Here is a 17399-nt window from a genome sequence, read left to right as displayed (position 1 = left end):
GGAAACTTTTGAGCATTGACATTGAAGCAGTAAATACTTTATAGGTAAGGAAGGTTAGGAAAGACCAACTAAAAGCTACATAAATGAGACTGTGGAACTACTGTACAAACATTTTCTTATAAAATGTTGTTCATCTTCTGAAAATCTGTGATGAATAATTGCCATAATAATTCATCTATACCATCTTTGTGAGGTTAAAATCAATGAACCGACAGCATGTTCATGAAATGTGAGGGGAAACAAAGACCAAATATGCAAAAGAATTATCAAAGTATTTATTTTGGCATTTTCAATGTAACATATTACATGTGGAAAATAAACTAACCAATCAGCAAAAATCCTAGCAAAATAAAGTACATCCCCGTGATATCTATGAGGAAGAGAGTACCGGTAAAACCTTAGTGTTCCTTGTTTGAAAAATCAATTAAAAAAAAAAAAAGAAGCATTCTAACCAACAGTTGTATTTCTAGCATTTGACATCACAAATATCTCCAAACTAAAGTACTGTTGTCTTTTTTTTTTAATTTAAATCCGAAAGTTGAATGGTATAGTTGATACAACATTACTGCACAGTTGCTAACATTCAGTAGACAATGTAACACGTCTAAAACCCGCTGTCAGCTTTTATTTATTGAAGTTGAAACAAACTGCACATTGGTGCACATATTGGTTTACCTGTTTTACAAAACAGAAAGACTCCTCATTACTAATGCTGCCACAAGAGTCAGACCCCCCGCCACTGCTGCAGTATTATTAACCCAAGTAAAAGTGAGTTAGAAATGCACCACAGATACAGTATAGCAACTAAAGTAACATTGAAGCTAAATACAGCTGCTTCCTTGAAGACAAAACAAGAAATAGAAAGAATCGGCGCGATACGCTCTACTACTAAAAATCCCCCTTCATTTTCACTCTGCTACATATCAGCAAAGCCCACAAAACAACTTGGTGACTCTCCCACCAAAATGTCCGAAGTTTTTATCCGTTTGTGCTGCTGATGAGGCGACCGGGCCTCCTTGCTACATCTTTACCACATGTAATAGCTACGTGTGGTATCAACAGGGGACGGTTTTCCCTCTGCGCTGCCATCTTTGTCCTTCTCTGCGTCAGCCTCCCACAGGTTGATGAGTGGCGGGTAAAGCTCGTTGAGAGGGATGGAGGAGGTTTTAAGCATGTACTTCTTCAAGGAATGGTGATAGTTCTTTCTCTTCCACCTGCGGGCCGTGTAGATGCCGACAGTAGCTAGACTGAGGAAGGCTAGCGCGGTTGCCATGACTGCTAGCACAGCAGCGCTCGGATGCTGCTCTGACAGGTTCAGGGCGAAGGTGGTGCTGCGGGTTGTGACATTTACACAAGACTTGTGCGTCTGCAGGTGCACGTTGGAGACGGTGAGGCATACCTCATACTCTGTGGCTGGCTGGAGGTGAGTGAGATTGTATTCGTGAACATCCACAGGCACACGTGCCGTATATGTGATGTGCGGGTTGTCGATCTTCATGGTGGCTGAGGCCCATTTGATATTGGAGGACATAACATTGGAGTTGACTCTCCAAGAGACAAGGATGGAGTGGGACTCTGTCTGTTTCACATAAATTCTCATCACCTGAGCACTGTCAAGCATGGTTCCGTTCACTCGAATTGAGGCAACTCGTGTGTCAGCCCCTTCGATGTTCTGGGCCACACAGGTGTAATGTCCGGAGTCTTCTACCTGGACATGGGACAGCCACAGAGTACCTTCGCTGCTCAGGTGGTAGTGCTCCGACACAGTGTCCGTCGAGATTTTGCTTCCAAGTGGGGTCACCCAGTAGATCTCCGGCTCTGGCTCAGCCATGGCCCGACAGTCCAGACTGACACTCATGCCAAGATTTAGGTTGAGGTGGCCGGGGAAGGTGTCTTGGCATATCAGTGGGATGCACTGCTCGGAGTTTTCTACCAATCTCAGCTCTCGAACATGCTGGCCCCTGAGCTCTGGCGGGGAGGTGCAAAGCATGGCCAAGGGCTCCATGAAGCGTACGGAGGTCTTGTTGGAACTCATCCATTGAATAACACAGTCACAGCGCAACGGATTGCTGTGCAGACTGATCTCACGAAGATTCGGCAAGGCCTCTACCGAATGCTGGTAAAGAGCAGTGAGAGCGTTATTGTTGAGCATCAAGCTCTCCAGGGAAGGCATGTCCCTGAAGGCCAGGCGGTGGACATAAGACAGCTTGGGGTTGTTTGTGGCCTCTAACTTGGTCAGTTCTGGGAGGTTGTCCAGAGCGTAGCGATCAATCGACACTAACTCCATCATGTTGTTGATTCCCAATTCTTTCAGATGAAACATGTTTCTGAAGTCTCCTTCCTGGATTTTGCGAACTGGATTTTTGTTTAAATCCAAAAATTTCAAATTGGGCATTTTCTCGAGTGCCAGTTGAGGGATTCTGACCAGTTTGTTGTCATAGAAAGATATACTCTCCAGGTTGTCCAAGCCTACAAATGCATTGGGAGGAACATCAATAAGATCCATGCCAGCCAGAACCAAACTCCTCAAACTTCCGAGAGGCTTGAAATTCATGTCCAAAAGACCAATGACTGGGTTTTCTCCAATCATGAGGATCTCGAGGTTAGAAGTTTCTGCAAACCAGCGGCTGTCAATGACATGAAGCTTATTGGAGTTTAGGTGCAAGCGCAACAGATTGTGCAGACCGGCAAATGCCCGAGAGGAGATGGAGTTTATGAGGTTATGGTTAATGTAGAGCTCCTGCAAGCTCGAGAGATTTCCCAGACAGTTGTCCTGCAGCTGACTGATCTGGTTCTCCTCCAGATGCAAGGTGGTAAGATGGTTCATGCTTTTGAGGCCGACAGCTTCCACGGAGCTGAAGTTGTTCTGGGATAGGTCCAACTCTGTCAGGTTTTGCAGGGCCTCCAGCTCACCCCCAGTGTGAGAGATGGCGTTACTTTGGAGCAGTAACACTTGCGTGTCTGTCGAAAGGTTGATTGGGATGCGTGTCAGCCTCAGGTCATTGCAGTCCACAGTTGTCGCCTCTTTGTAGGTTGACTGGGGGGTAAACCAAGGTCGGATCTCACATACACACAAATGAGGACAGTCTGTGGCTTGTACGGGCCACTGAGAGGCTAGAAGTAAGGCCATGTTCAACCAAAGTAGAGGAAGCCAAGGCAGGCAACCCAGCGTCATGTTGTCTGCTCTCTGCTCAAACAACGATTAGATGAGAGGCAGTCGTCGAAGTAAAGGCTTGAAGGGAATCTTCAGCATTAGTCTCCTTTGTGGCCAGCAATCCTCATGAATGCCTTCTTCTAATCCAAAATCAACTCTGTGCAGACAGAATCCTCAAGAACATCGGCTCTCGACCTCAGATGTTTTCCTTTTCTCGTCCCAAGACGGACACCTAAAGGAGACAAATATAGAAGAACGTTGAAAAACCGCAAGAAAGCCGAGATTAACACTAAAAGCATCTTTTAGTACCGGTAATCAAATAAGAACTGATGAAGTTACTAAAAGCACTTTTTCATCATCAAATTATAACTGAAGTAAGAAAACAACACAGCAACTGCATCAAGCATCCCTTTAGTTATAGGCCGCAATTTTAACCACCTGTGCATGGCTGCGGCAAAAAAAAGAATTAGCAGAACATTTTGTAATAGATATATCTAGCAGGTGAATTTACATTCCTTCTGTTTCCAAAAAAGAACACTATTATTTAACAGTACTGTATCTCAGATGATGCGGTTTTCAAATTTTTTTCGCAGCCAAATTCTAGAGAGATTCACATGTGACCTTTTTTTGTGGATTTTAGATTATGCGCATATCAGCCTAAAGTCAGTGATCCTGTGTGTGTGTGTGTGTGTTTGATTGGCACAGTCAGCAGCTATGGCTTTGAGCCCATTACACAACAGGCTTAATAAACACCTAATGTGTGCTCTTCACTGCTAACCACTTCCTGCTCATAATGCAGGCTCATGACAGAAAGTCATAAAAATATGACGCGTACACATTTTTCACATATCAGCGCTGTGCTTTGGGCAGCGTGTCCTAATCCATGCGCGGGCAAAGGCAAGACGTGCGAGGAGAAACCAATTTTCAAAAAAGAAGCAGAATACTGTCCAACCACAAGTAGGCAATTTGGGTTTGAGATCTAATACAAGAGCTGTATGAAAAAATAATTACCGTATGTATTATATATGTTTTGTTTTCGGAGTGTTATAAATTTACAATATTTAGTTTTGCTATTGTAGATTGTAGAGGTGAAGACGCCACTACACATTTGATGAGGTGTGTCTCATATTTTGATCATGTATGTACCTTACGGTACTTCTTATTTAGCATAATAGAGTACAATGCCGTCGCACACCCCTGCAAACTAGTGCAACATGCATCACCTTCAATTATGTCCATCTAAATCGAGTAATTACAATATATCAGATTGTGCAGATTTATCTAGTGAAGTTTGCAAATACTTTCAGAAGCGGAAGTAACAGAGGGATAAAAAAAAAGGTGATTTTATTTTGTAATTGTGTTGACCCTCTGGACTTCAATCACTACCACACTGAATAGTCAAATCAAATCTTGATTCTTAAAGCATGCGAGAAATTACACTTCCTTTGGAAACTGCATGTAAATTCTCAGAGATTCTTTTGCACAGGCAAAATAAGCTTCACTAAAATGCAAACGTGCTCCCAATGTGCGCAGTGGATGGATGACACGAGAGCTGATTGGATACTTCATAAGTACCGCGATCTTTCTGCAATAACATGACATCACTGCTTCTCTCTGCATAATCTCTTTTCCTCGGAGAAAGTCCAAGAAGATGGTAACATTTAACATGAGTTTGAAAGTGATTGGTTCATTAAAAACACTCATAAATTCCGAATTTTGAGAGGATGTACACACAACGGCACCAACTTTATCTCAATTGTTTGTATTCATTTCCTTCGCTATATTACAAAAATATGGCATTTGACCAGGGGTATGTTGACTTTTCATATCAACTGTGCACCCACACAAAAAACAGTATGCAGTGTAGGTCGTGACACACGTTTACAGGGAAATACCACTCACGACTTACTGTACACCATCAGATCGGACTATAAACAGTGGACATAATGGATTAAGAGCCAGATATTTTCCTCGGGAATTGAGAGGCTAAAGCTTGTACATTTGTGCTTAGTCACAAGGCAGACAAAAAAAACCCCCAAACATTATAATATGGTAATTCTGCTGCAGGATGTGTCCATGAGTAATGGTCGTTAATAAATTCCTTGCATGACCTCGAGTGTAGTAGCATTTACAGTCGTATCATCTCGAGTATACACACACAAACACACAAGTGTGCACATACAGTAACTTGTTTACATGTACATACATTACAGTGTGCATACTGTATATGAGCGGTGAAATATGGATATGTGGACTTTGTGTTCAACTAAAAAGGCCGATTTCACAATGAATACCGGTAAGTCAATTTGTGAGTAAATTGAGACAAAATAGCCATTTTTTCAGTATAATTTACATAATGTTTGTGTAACTCATCAAAATAGATTCTGTTTGTTTTCACTATTAGAATAAGAGCACTTGCTTTGTATCAGCTCGCCTCTCTCTACATAGAACTTCTTCATTCTCAAACAGATCATAACTCACCTACTAAGTACATCCGGCAGCTTTCCTGGACATCCTTCTTATATTACTGAAGATGCCAAGTGAATCAACCTCAACTTCGCTTTAATGAGGCATTAGGTTCTTCAACCTGATTGATTAGACCGCATGCCTGTTGTTGTGAGCTATCGTGGTGTAACTGCAATGGTATCGCTCTTGCAATGTGTGTTTGTGCTGCTCAGATATGAAATTCTCAAAGATAGCCAGAATAATTGTTATTGTCATGCTGAGGCCATGAATCACTGACACCTGGAGTCAGGTTTTCGGCAACCTGGCAATGCTGTGGGTGTCTAAATCCATTCCTCTCTCTCTCCCTCGCTTCCTTGCCCCCCCCCCCTCTCTTTTCCTCCTTCTCACTGTGCTGCTATGACCTTGTTGATCCAAGGAAGCACTGCTGGGCACATTTGGTCCATTTCGCTGATGGCTTGCTTCATAATCACTGCAGCACATTCGTACTTAATGGGAGTCTTGGCCATTACACCACAGGACATGAAAATAGATGAAACTATGGAATAGGTTCACCCTTTGCTATTATAGCAGCTTCCACTCTTCTGGAAAGACTTTTTACACTGTGTTGGAGTGTTTCTTTGGAACTGTGGGTCCATTCATCCAGAAGAGCATTTGTGAGGTCAGAGCTGACAAGGTGTTGGATCATTGAGAGGACCTTTTGGTTCACAGTCTTTGCTCCAACTCACCCCAAAGGTGTTTGGTGAGGTTCAAGTTCCTTCACACAAAACACATAGAAACATGGCTTTCTTTGTGCACTGCTGGAAGAGAAAAGGCCCTTCCCCCAATGTCACAACTTTGTAAGCAGAGAATTGTCAAGGCAATGAAAAATTAAGATTCTGGAGAAACCATATTACATTCATTCATTCATTCATCTTCCGTACCGCTTGATCCTCACGAGGGTCGCGGGGAGGGGGGGGGGGGGGGCTGGAGCCTATCCCAGCTGTCTCCGGGCAGTAGGCAGGGGACACCCTGAATCGGTTGCCAGGCAATCGCAGGGCACACAGAGACGAACAACCATCCGCGCTCACACTCACACCTAGGGACAATTTAGAGTGTTCAAACAGCCTGCCACGCATGTTTTTGGAATGTGGGAGGAAACCGGAGCACCCGGGGAAAACCCACGCAGGGCCGGGGAGAACATGCAAACTCCACACAGGGAGGCCGGAGCTGGAATCGAACCCGGTACCTCTGCACTGTGAAGCCGACGTGCTAACCACTGGACTACCGGGCCGCCCACTATATTACATGGTTTGCAATAATAGATTTGCCCATATGTTGCCCGACAGAACAAGCACAAACGTAGCACCTCTCTGAAGTCCCTTTTAGTGTAGTTGACAACTCGCACCTCAATCCATTCACATATCACAACAACATAATTACGTGTTACTGGATGTCAATAAAAATGAATCTGATTTGATGAGACAAACTTTTTTTATTTGCAACGTGAGGAAGAAGAGCACATATTCACGCTTGTCTCGTCGACAAGAATATCAATCCTGGAGACGTGGGAACCCAAAGGATGATTTCTCCAAGAGTGAAGCACTAATCTGGCAAAAGGCTGTAAGAATGGCTTTGCTGGAATAACACCTTTGTGAACTCTTGTTCTGAGGGAAGAGAGAGATTAGGTCTGAGATTAATTCCCTCCCTGCCTACGCAGCAGCATCTGTACTGTATCCCGAGAAGCCATTATTAATTCTGCAGGCTGAAGTGGCGGACAGATGTGGCATTGTCAAGCCAATACAGTTTACTCAGTTGCATCCATTATATATATTTTTTTTAACTGCACTGCAATACTTTGACAGAATACTTTTTACCTCGCATTTTAGGATATGCATACAATCACAAACCACCAAGAATAAGCAGCAAAATCCCTCAACAGCTTGACATTATCCAACCGACTGTTTGAATTGAAGGCTCCAGCAGGAGGGATTTATTTTCTTTGCTTAGCCGATCCTTATGAGGTTTTAATCCAACTACCCATCCACAAACCTAACTATAGGATCCCTCTTCGGTCACAAATATTAACCACGTTACAAGACAGCCTAGTGTAATTATGGGGATGTAATGAGGCTGCTCTGATTCACGCCATCCGTAATGTACAAATGCGATATTATAAGTTATTCGGAAATTTCCAACACAGGTTTCACAAACTAGCACTCACGGCTTGCTATGATGTTCATCTGGTCATTTATTCGTACTGGTGCAACCAGATTTTGCATGATGTGGAATCTCCCAGATATGATTGAACACTGCCTCCCTTTTCTTGCGGTGCTGCCTCCACTACCCTGATTCTAAGCAGCCTTTTCACTGGCCACCAAATATAAACAGCCTTTCCTGGATCAGCAACCGCACACAGGCCCACTAGCATGCCGTCACCATGGCAACGCCCATGCCACCATCGTGTGTTTCAGAACCAAATGTGAATACTGCCATTAATGCTCCAAAGGGGGCTCAATGGATTTGCCAAAGAATTTGCTCATGAGAATGTTATTGTAACGCAAACCCATAATGGACATAATTAATAAAGGCATACAACGTAGCGGTTTTCAGGGTGGTTTTGTTCCAGAATCATGGATGAACTGAGCCGCGCCGCCTGATGTTTTCACTATTTGGTCTCTTCTCCAGCCGCCCTGAGACATCCTATTGGTGCTCTATTAGTATGCAAGAGTTTCACTTCACATCACACAGGGCTTTGGTGCAGCTGCTGATGGCAGAGCTGCAGAGCTGAGCAGGAGATATAGATGCATGTCCTCTTAGTCCAAAAGGAGGGAGCGGATGCACAGCTCTGCTGAAGCAGGAAGGTCATAGGGGAGGACAGATGGACCGAAAGGAAAATACTATGCCATGAAACTAAAGGAGCGTACATTGCAACTACTGTATGTGTTACAGATCCCTTTAAAATTAAAGCGTAGCATGTCTGCATATGTACAATTAGCACAACCATCTTTGAGCCAGAATAAACACTTGCTCAAAATCGTGACTTTTTTTTTGCTCCACTCATGACATCTTTTTTTTTTTTGTCAGATGAAACATCAAAGTGAAGTCGCAAAACGTATTTCTCTATTATACACTAGCACATGTCAGACAATTCCGTGCTCATGTGTACAGCGTGTTTTCTTCTTTGTTGACGTTGATAACAAAACCTCACCGTGTTCCACAACATTTTTACCTTCAGCTCAATCCCAACAACCAGCGCAGTTAAGCACAATGACCCAACAAACACACGGCAACACGCAGACAGCAAAAAGTTCCTTTGTTTCCCGAGGACATTGGACATTGTGACTACTGGGTTAAGGCCCCCTATCATGGGCGGTGACATGTGGGTCTCCTTTTGTTATCCAGACAAAGTAAACACCACAAAGTTGTACGGTTGTACTTGACAGTCTATAGATGATGAAACAATTCATCACATTTCTCTTGTTGTAATTTGAAATCAAGTTTGTAAACCGCTTTTTTTTTTTTTTTTTTTGGTGATGTTGGTTTTAGTAACAGGTGTAACGCAGCTAATGAAACAATGGAGCACTTGACAAAGGTGATTCCCCTAACAATGTACACCCCCAGCGTCTGCACACTCTCTTCAGTATTCAGCGCTCTCACATCTGCCAAAATCTGGAGCCAAGCCACAGTCTGCTCTCATGGGCATGCAAATCGTTCTGATGGTCAGCATAGTTGTTGGGTCGATTGTTTCGGAGGCACTCTGACACTGCAGTTCGTGCATTGTTGTGTATCATCGCAGTCAAGTGCACTTATATTGTCAAGACAACAACAATCGGTTACAACTTAATCCATTCAAGTTGCTCCATTGAGTAAACAGTCTAAACGTTGAGTAACACTGCAGTCGCACGTTCTTTGTTTTGCTCCCTCTGAAACCTTCATCACAATCATATCTACACATCACGTCCTTGAAAATGTTTGATGGACTTTTCACCCAGTATGCATATTTTAGCAGATGACTGCATTCATTCACAACAAATGTATTTCTTCCTCACGCTATTCCATAACGCGTTTTTACCAAATAGACGATTGTGTCGGTGGCAATGTGAAATTATTTATTTTTTATGTGCAGCGTTGATGCGCCGCACGAGGACCACCATAAGACGCCTTGTGAAAAATTGATCGTGTGTGTTCACAAAACAGAGGAATAAAAATGACGAACTTTATCCAAGGTTTACCTATTACCTCCGATCTGCAGCGAACATTTCTGAGCATAAATAACGCGCATTGGTCTCACCATACGAAGCGCTGGAAAACAAGGATTCTCGACCCGTGCACCATCCGCAGCTCCTCCACACACTGACGATGACGATATTGCGCGACTAGATGCGCAAATTTCAGCAAGTTGTCAACACGGAAATCAGCGCAAGAGATCCCCCTTTAGGCGAGATTGCAGTGACGAGCGTCTGGTTGCTGCAGGTCAGCCGCACTGAGACTCGTCCGACACCGACACCGGCACCAGTGCAGCCTCACCATCTGCTCTCTACCCGACACCATGGGAACACAAAGTCCCTCCCTATACCCGTCCTAGCATGAGAATGTATTTAGGGAGGCTTAGCGGAGCGACTAACTCGAGGAGCCAATAGAGTTGCATGGAGTAAATGTACTTGTTTGAATGTTCATCTTATTGATTTGTTTACGTGACAAGGTTCTTTGCGGCGAAGAGTAACGTAAATGTCATTCCAATATTTTCAATACAGCTTTATATTGTTGGGTTTGAAAATGGATAGAACTTTGGTCTGTGGCTCAGAGAAGTAACTTGCACTTGATATCTTGCCCAATTGCTGAGCACGCCTGCATGCAGTTGTGAGCTTTGAGGTACAAATATCAAATCTGGCCTACCTGTGTGGATGCCTTGTGATGCTAATAAGTAAAGTAATTAATTAATCAATAATAAAGGTGCAGTCGCTGATGGTGGTGTGGTACACTCGCTTGACTTGTGTGGGATCGGTTCCCACTCGGTGACCGTATGGATGGGGGTGTGAATGGTCGTTTGTCTTTTTATGGGCCTTGCAACTGACTGTTGACCGGTTTAGGGTGTAGTCCAGGGGTGTCCAAAGTCGGTCTTCAAGGGCCGCTGTCGTGCCTGTTTTCAAGCTCTCCCAGGAGCAACGCACCTGATTCAAATAATCAAGATTGTTCGACTGCTGCTTCAGAGCTGGCTGATGGGCTGATCATCTGAATCAGGTGTGTTGCAGCCGGGAGAGCTGGAAAACAGGCAGGGCAGTGGCCCTCCAGGCACGGGGCTGGACATGCCTGGTGTAGTCTGCCTTCCACCTGAAGTCAGCTGGGAAAGGCTCCGGCAACTCCCCGTGACCCCGTTCGGGATAAACGGTGTTGAAAATGGATGAATGGAAGGATAATAAAGGTGCATCCATCCATCCATCCATTTTCTCGACCGCCTGTCCTCATTTGGGTCACAGGTGAGATGGAGCCTATAGTCGAAAAACAGTTTAGTTATTTCATTAATTCAATGTATTGATTATTTATGTCGGGGCAAAATTCTGGGTTATTTCTGATGAAGGTAACCAAATTGTTGGTTGGAATGAAACATTTATTGGGTCATATGCCTGGCAGCCATGACAACCATCGACATATTGTTCATATGTCTACACGCTCAGCAACGGCTTCATGTCGATACTTTAGACATGAAGCTGTTTTGGGAAGTGCTTTACATATTTTAGTCTTTTGAAAACCATCACGTTGCGTTTAACTGCGTGTGTGTTGGACAGGGCGAGGAGATTGGCAAAGAGTAGGAGAAATTTGCGAAAGATTTTAGTCTGCATCATTATACATGACACTTTGCAATTATTAATGTCTTTTCAATGTTTGTACGTCAATGGCTCGTACTTTGGCACCATTTCCACTGTTGTCATTTTTTGCTTTTCTCTTTTTAAATAAAAACAAGTTGCTCGAGACCTCTCTCAGCAATGTTTGTTGCATTAAGGTGACAGTTATTAAGTCCAGGTGTTGTGGGCAGTGCATAGTTTTTGTGGTGTTCGGTGTCCATGGACGAGCAAAACAGGCAGGCTGACATAATGTGACAGTGAACAGATTTTGGGCCAGATAAGACAAGGAGTGAGAGCACATGTACCTTCAAACAGAAAGCACGAGAGAGAAATGTCTTTTTCTCTTGGAGCTGTCACTTGTTTGGCTTCTTCCTCCTCTGCTTCCTCATCTCTAAGGGGAGCAGAGAAATGACAGCGTTTTATCATTTACTGTCTGAGCTGTAGCTTTGGGAGCAAAAAGAAAAGCAGTTGAGAGTGAACCGAAAAAAGTGGCATGTGCAAATTTCTTGGACTTGTTTTCCAAAACACACTGTGTTTTTCTCCCATTTGTTTTAAACCACCATGACATCTACATGCAGACAAGGCAAACTTCATGACACAAGCCTGAATAAATGAGCGGTGAAGCAAAAAGATGCACATGCATCGATAAAGTTGCTGACCTTTAAAGCAGTGCCGTCATCAAAATAGAGGAAATATCGTCCCTTTTAACAGCAATCCTTCTTTTAAGTCAAGATCAGATTGAAAACTTCTTCTTGCCTGCATGTCTATAACTATGTTGCCTCCAATTTGAAAGTCTGAATGTTTTTTTCGACAAGTGAAAATTATGACATTGAATACGTTTGAGTGGATCCGTTTTGATGAAAATTGACGCGCGTAATGCTTTGTTGCAGAAGGAAACCTGTCAGCCATGAAGGTACACCTTTCAGCTGCTATACTGTATATTGATAGCATTCAAATCAGTTCCATCAAAATTAAAGAGCAATTTTTTGGGGGTGAATTAAATGATTGATTAAACATGATTGTTAAGTGAAAATGGTGGATTTACTCATTTTTATTTCGCCGAGTGGTTGCACAAAATAAAATCACCTGGTTCCAGACATATTTTGAAGTTGATGTATAGTCTACTAAAAATATATATATATACTGTATATCTGGATCCAGATTTTATTTTGCGCAACCACTTACTTGATGGAATGAAATTGAGTAAATTCAATTTTTTTTTTCCGTATAGGGAGGTATTGCATTGATGTTGGTGTGCAACAGTATACGACAGCAACATGAGGTATACAGTACACCCAACATTGACAATAGGCACTTCATTTCTGCCTCATGCTGTGCTCGTTGGCAGTCTCGCCATGAAATGAACACCACAAAAGTGGTCAAATGGGTATTGCAGATTATCTGTTTTGGTACCCTTCCCAAGACAAAAAAAAAAAAAAAAGCGTACCAAAGTGAGCCCAGCTTTCCTGCTTGTACTCCAGCACTATGGTGTTCTTCTTGTGTGTAATGCTGGCCCATGCCTCAGGTGCAGCTCAAAGTTGGTGTGTGAGAAGCAAATTCTAATTTCCCACTATTAACCTGCGATGCAAGGGGTGCGGCTGCCATGGCAACGACTCCCTTCCAGGAAAGGAGCCGCAGCATATCTGCCTCTTTATTAGATCTCTGATCACACAGGTCCTGCCACATGGCCATCTGGGGAAAGGAGTTAGACACAAATGCGTGTCCCCTGCTTTACCTCTCACTCGGCCTCTCATCATTTTGCAGCTTCGCACTCTTTTGAGGCAAAAGACAAGGTGTCGTTTTCCTCGTCAGGCCTCCTGAGCTAAGTTGGGAGGGGATGGATCTTGCCACAACACGAATTACAAACACTCCTTTCATATAAGTGAAAAGAACATCGTGTTTCCCTTGTGTATAAATACTTTTACTCATAAGACCAGCAAGCTCTCTTTCTTTGCCGATCTGATTAAGCCCCATCTTAATAGGCGTGGATCAAAACAGTCTGAGGCTGTTCTGGGATGTAGCTACAGCAGATGCTTGCCCCTGGAAATGTAACAGCTTTTGCACCATGCTGATAAAGTCGCCGGTATACTGTTCCTGTTAACTTCCGCGCCCTCTGGCAGGCATTAAGCCTCTCAGTTGACAAATGTTGCCAATGTGTGGACCCTGCAACAGTCTCACCTTACCATCCAAAGAAATCCAACCCAGCAAAACAACACAACAGCTGCAAGCCCACAGTTGAGTTGAATCAGCAGCTCTCGACACAAATTGAAGCTTATAAGCTTTGCGGGGGTTGAATTGATTTCATGGGGTTGCAACATAGTTTGAAGCCTGTACCTTGATTGTTCTCCTGCCAGCTTTTATCCGTCTTTATGGGATTGATTTATATCATTCATGTACCTGGTGTGTCGTTTTTAGAAAGTGCACAGTAGTCAATGTTGTACGCTGCGCCTTCTATTTAAAATGTGGTGCAGAGGAGCAGAAACTCAATCAAATAGATAATCCCGTATTTTTATTGATATTATTTCTGTAAGTACTCAGGTGTGTGTCGACCAGAGGTGTCAAACTCATTTTTGTCGCGGGGCCACATTGTAGATACGGTTTGACTTGGAGGGCCGTTATGAATTTTGGGAAACCATATACATGGTTAATCACCTCCACATATGACATACACAGTGCAAACAAATTGATGAATAACTAGTTTCTAAAATCAGAAGTCAAGAATAATGACGGTTATTGTGGATTACATATGACAATTTGAAAATTTGGTTCAGACTTTAGCAATCACCATGGAACTTGACATGCTTGATTTGCTTTCGCAGGCCACATAAAATGATGTGGCGGGCCAGATCTGGCCCCCGGGCCTTGACTTTGACACCCGTGGTGTAGACTGTTACCCCAAAATGGCACCAAATGTCCACATCCCTTTTGTGGCGCCGAAAGATGAGGTTTGAGTGTTGACCACCTCATCAATCTTCACCACTTTTCTGAAGATTGCACGACTGTCTGTGTCCTATGTGTTGTGTTGTGTTATTTTTGTTATTTTGACTTCAAAATGGCGCCGCGTGAGTGGCTGCCTTTCCAGCAGCTCCTATATTTTGTTGTTCTACTTCTTCCTTTCATAACTTTGCTGCTCATGGGAGTTTGTCTTAATAACCGCAGCGGTGATGAGGTCCTGACTCCCGCTACGCATGTCACATTATATTAGTCTACGTAAGGCATGCTTATCCCACAACCAATCAGAGCCACTTAACAACATCACCAGACCCCTTTTTAATTGCTTATACAACCAAAGCAATTTCTCCCAACCTCTTGGGAGTCAACATCTATTTTTATTTGCCACATGCTGAGTATGTTGTGGCTGAGTTGAATATTGTATATTCTGAAGTAGCGACTCTGGGGGCACTTTACCTCAATTAATCACCTGGTGCATCATCCACTTGAGCAAACAGAAGCCTCCTTTTTCCCCTCAGGAAAAACAAAGGAGATGGTCCTTTTACTTTTACTATAGCCATGAATCCATCAAGCAGTAGAGTTCAGTTTGGCGTGCTGGTAGGTAAACACTCGAGATTTTGTGTAGCATTGGCACTGTTGGTTTTCACACAGGGTGAGCTGTTGAGCTTATACGCACATTATTTTCACCCAAGATGTCTGGGCAAGTGTGTCTATCCAACAGGTACATTGGATGTGAAAAGTATATTTCTAAGTATATCTAATAAACTATGAAATAAAGACCTTCTTCAAATAAAAGGCAGCTATAAAGCTAAATTCTAAGTCAGCCTTTCTAAAGTCCTCTCCCAGGCTCTCGGTCCATCCACATAAAAGTGTGCATCAATATTTAATTGACAGGTGAAGTCAGGAGTCAGCATCTTCTGACATCTCGGATGTTGTGCATGAAACAAGATCAGGCATTTTAGAAACAGTGGAGGAGCCCTAAGCGGAGAATGATAACATTTTTTTCATTCTGCTGAAACAATAGCTTAACGTACCCGAACCCTTTGTTAACATTCTCGTACAGCAAATTATGAAATGTTTTTTAAAATGGTTTGAAAGGCAAACTGCAAACAAAGAAAAGTTAAATTGGGATGTTAAGAAATTGAATGTATTTGCTTCCGTGGTTCAAAAACGCACTGATTAGATATTTTTTTTTGCTGCTGTGAGATGCATTAATCTGCAGCTGCTAATATATTAAATAGCATTCGACCCACCTGAGTTGGCAGGGAGGAGATGAAGAACATGCAGCTTGGGCAGACATTAAATACGCGGATGATTAGTGAGGCAAATTTTGCTTCTCAGCTCTTTTTGTGCTAAAAAGTGCAAAGTCTCACCCATCCTCCATCCTTGTTCACCCCTCCCTCATGCGCTGCCATGAACAAAGACAACAACTCTTTGTTGGCTGTGCATGAGAATCACACTATATCTTGATTCTGGCACAGAAACATTTGCCTGCATGTGTCTGAGCAGGCAAGGGGGTGGGGGGAGAAAATCATCCGAAAGATAATGACAGGCCTCGTGCACACTCTGTTAGGAGCATCAGTACCTTTTTCAGACATTTTCCAAGAGTGTGTGAAGAGCTGGAGAGGCAGCTGTATCCATAAAGGCTCTCTGGATAGCACCTCTTGTTAAAAAAACACTTCTTTGTCCTTGACAGTATTTCTAAAAGAAGTCCTGCTCTTTTCCTGCTGGAGGAGATGTTATTGTTGAAGTATCTTCTCTGTCTTTTTTCTGTCAATACTCTAAGCATTGCCAAGGTGTGAAATAGAACGCTCCAAGCCTAGGTGGGAAGGAGAGGTCGTGTTGTCCCATTTGGGAAGCAGGTGAATAAAGACATGCTGGAGTGTTAAGAACCAGTCGGGGAGAGAATTTGCAATAGGAAGGAAAGGCAAAGCCAGTGATGGAATTTTCCTAGCCCACCCAGATTTGTCCTTATAATGCAGGACTGATGTGCTGGAGGCTGATGGTGTTTAGTAGTCTGCTCTCTGAGGGGTATTATTTGGGCGAGAGGGGGAGATGTGGGCTGGGTAACCTCCTTTCGTCTGCCGCTTGTATTAAATATTTCTCAGTCTGTCTCAAAACACTGCTCGTCTTTGCTGAAAATGTACCGAGTTACGATCATTGGTTTTATCATATTCATTTCGCTGCAGAAGATCGCTTTCAAAAACTCAAAGTTTGTCACGTTAAACGTAACAAAATAGACTAACAGACAATCAATCACAGACAAAAGTTGTAAGTGATGAGATTTCAGTTATTTGCCGTGTACTTGCGGGCGGACCCCAGAAGCATCTCATTGACTTGTTTCCTTGGACTTCAGGAGCTGATATGTAATATCCACCTCCCATTGGCAACAAAAAATAAAAAGGAACTGGACAGATCCCGAGATAAAAGGAGCTGCCTTTCAATAAAATATATTGTACAGATTGATGATTCATGCGTCAATGCACAGATGCTTCAAATGGCCCTTTAAAGGTCAATTGTAATTTCTCAATTAATTATCAACATGCAGATATTTTCAGCCCTCAGTGGTGTAGTGGTTCACATAGCTGATTGTCATGCCACGTACTATAAATGATCACTCAAAGTCCCATCCAAACTGTTAGTTTGTGAACTGGTGATCACTGCAGGGTTTGTGTGCCTGGAAAAGAAGTATAAAAAGTGGATGGATGGATGCTGAAAAAAACCCCCAAAAGTACATCCAAATGTCTGAACGGGCTGTTTTCATGTATATGCTGCTTCAGGATTTTTTGTAGCTGCAAGACAGATTTTATTTTTGGGGCGCTTCACTTCGTTAAGCCAATAAAACTGCTCTTCAAAGCGTGTTATAGCTCTTATGAGCCTAATTAGTAAAAGTCCTTTTAAGGAAACAAACAACACAAGAGCCAGCTTTGGTGAATGCACAAAGCATGCCTTTCACTGCAGCAGAGGGACCAAAATGGTCTCCCAAATGCTTTTTCAGTCAAATA

At 43.1% G+C, this 17399-nt stretch overlaps 1 protein-coding gene across 1 annotated transcript; it reads right to left on the bottom strand.

Moving 5' to 3' along the window:
- Positions 1-261: 261 nt before the first annotated feature.
- LOC147201290 (leucine-rich repeat neuronal protein 1-like) lies at positions 262-10156 on the bottom strand. The gene is made up of 2 exons (XM_086118748.1): positions 9891-10156; positions 262-3386 (listed from the first exon to the last, which is right to left on the bottom strand). The coding sequence occupies exon 2, from the start codon at positions 3173-3175 to the stop codon at positions 1028-1030; it is 2148 nt and encodes a 715-aa protein (XP_085974874.1). The 5' UTR covers positions 3176-3386; positions 9891-10156; the 3' UTR covers positions 262-1027.
- Between the last annotated feature and the right edge of the window lie 7243 nt (positions 10157-17399).

This window comes from Hippocampus guttulatus, chromosome 8, assembly GCF_054856545.1.
Source record: "Hippocampus guttulatus isolate MCC_2025c chromosome 8, RoL_Hgut_1.0, whole genome shotgun sequence".
NCBI lineage: Eukaryota > Metazoa > Chordata > Actinopteri > Syngnathiformes > Syngnathidae > Hippocampus > Hippocampus guttulatus.
The sequence above is the reverse complement of the archived record's forward strand: the minus strand, read 5'-3'. Positions and strand labels throughout refer to the sequence as shown.

Bases quoted from the DNA above. Each gene is read 5' to 3' on its own strand.
- LOC147201290 (XM_086118748.1), bottom strand. From the start codon at position 3,175: ATGACGCTGGGTTGCCTGCCTTGGCTTCCTCTACTTTGGTTGAACATG.